The sequence below is a fragment of the Buceros rhinoceros genome, unplaced genomic scaffold (genome assembly GCF_000710305.1).
Source record: "Buceros rhinoceros silvestris isolate BGI_N320 unplaced genomic scaffold, ASM71030v1 scaffold8992, whole genome shotgun sequence".
Taxonomy (NCBI): domain Eukaryota; kingdom Metazoa; phylum Chordata; class Aves; order Bucerotiformes; family Bucerotidae; genus Buceros; species Buceros rhinoceros.
In genome coordinates this window covers 34,360-36,415 of record NW_010397175.1, presented here as the reverse complement: position 1 = coordinate 36,415, position 2,056 = coordinate 34,360, and the positions used below count along the sequence as shown (strand labels likewise).

General features: G+C 50.2%; 1 protein-coding gene across 1 annotated transcript; it reads left to right on the top strand.

The window, feature by feature from the left end:
- Nucleotides 1–1,168: 1,168 nt before the first annotated feature.
- LOC104502210 (heparan sulfate glucosamine 3-O-sulfotransferase 4) lies at nucleotides 1,169–1,805 on the top strand (the record flags this gene model as incomplete). Its single annotated transcript, XM_010146150.1, has 1 exon — nucleotides 1,169–1,805. A coding segment is annotated over one exon (637 nt), but the record flags the coding sequence as incomplete, so codon positions are not given.
- Nucleotides 1,806–2,056: the final 251 nt, after the last annotated feature.

Here is a 2,056-nt window from a genome sequence, read left to right as displayed (position 1 = left end):
TGCTCGTGGCGCTGCCCCCCAGCCTCGACAGCACCCAGCGGCTGAGGAGGTGTGAGCGCAGCCAAGTGCTCTTGCAAGGGACATCGTTAAATACCTCCCAGCTCTCTATGATAATCGTAACTGGGGGCAGCTGGGACAAGCATTTACCTCTTCAGTTTCTTAGATACAAATGCTATCGCGCTGCAGTCTCGTTTTACAATATGGTAATACGCTATCCAGGAAACTCTTGCTACATGCTAATTTATCCAGTAGGCAAATTCCTTTTGGCTAATAAAAGTGCTTGCACAGGAAGCTCAAAACCCAGCAGCGATTAATTATTGACAGAGCATGTGAATTAGAGATAAAAGAAAAGTCATTCTTTCTCACACACAAGATAGTAAATAAATTTAATTATTGTACTAGAAGCAAGGGATCTTATTCTGTATTAAGTTTTATTAGCTGAGACATTTAAAAGCATGTCATCATAACAAAAAGGTCTCGTGTAATCCAAACGGCACCACTCCGGTACAAGGCTCTGAAGTGAATAGGCTTAATTGAGCAAATGGAAGCAGATGGCTTGCTGAACAGACAGGTATTGTGCAGGTTTATTGTCAATTAACTTTTGTCTACATATGCCTATGGCGAATTGACTGTATAATCTGAGACATTTAAAAGCATGTCATCATAACAAAAAGGTCTCGTGTAATCCAAACGGCACCACTCCGGTACAAGGCTCTGAAGTGAATAGGCTTAATTGAGCAAATGGAAGCAGATGGCTTGCTGAACAGACAGGTATTGTGCAGGTTTATTGTCAATTAACTTTTGTCTACATATGCCTATGGCGAATTGACTGTATAATGTGTAACCGAGGCTGACTGAACGCTTCAAGCGCCCACCGTGTCCAGGGTCTGAGAAGCAGCAAAGCCCACAGTGCTTTGGTCGCGTTTTGTGCCGATGGCGATTTGACTGTATAATGTGTAACCGAGGCTGACTGAACGCTTCAAGCTCCCACCGTGTCCAGGGTCTGAGAAGCAGCAAAGCCCAAAGTGCTTTGGTCCCTGGGGCCTGCCGGTGTGGCAGCATCCCTTCTCCCAAACGTCCCACCAACACCTGCTTGGGGCAGCAGGGACACTGAAGTGTCTGCCTGTGCCGGCCCCTTGCTAACCACCCCTCCTCTGCTTCTGCGCAGGAACGTGATGCCCAAGACACTGGAGGGGCAGATCACCATGGAGAAGACCCCCAGCTACTTTGTGACCAACGAGGCCCCCAGGCGCATTCACTCCATGGCCAAGGACACGAAGCTGATCGTGGTGGTGAGGAACCCGGTCACTCGGGCCATCTCAGACTACACGCAAACACTCTCCAAGAAGCCGGAGATCCCCACCTTTGAGGTGCTGGCCTTCAAGAACCGGACCCTGGGACTGATCGATGCCTCCTGGAGTGCGATCCGCATCGGGATCTACGCCTTGCACCTGGAGAACTGGCTCCAGTACTTCCCCCTCTCCCAAATCCTTTTTGTCAGTGGCGAGAGGCTCATCACTGACCCGGCCGGGGAGATGGCCAAGGTCCAGGATTTCCTAGGCCTTAAGAGGATTGTGGCAGAGAAACACTTTTATTTTAATAAAACCAAGGGGTTCCCCTGTCTAAAGAAGCCAGAGGACAGCAGTGCTCCCCGATGCTTGGGCAAGTCCAAGGGTCGAACTCACCCCCAAATAGACCCGGATGTCATCCACAGACTGCGGAAGTTTTACAAACCCTTCAATGTCATGTTTTACCAAATGACGGGCCAAGATTTCCAGTGGGAGCAGGAAGAAAGCGATAAGTAGAACCGCGAAATCAGGAAAAAAGCTCTGTCTTTTGAGATGTGAATCACCATTAGAGACCCAAAACTCACTTGGGGCTGGAGGCTCAGCCTCTGAGTGCAAGACTCTTGCACTGTGGGGGTTGCAGCCCAAGTCACCCCATGATTCCGGCTCCGAAACCTTAGTGGCCTGTCACCACATCACCTCAGGTTGCACTTGGGCTCTCCCCGCTTTACACCGAGGGGCCCAGGGGCCGGTTGGGAGGAGGAGGAGGC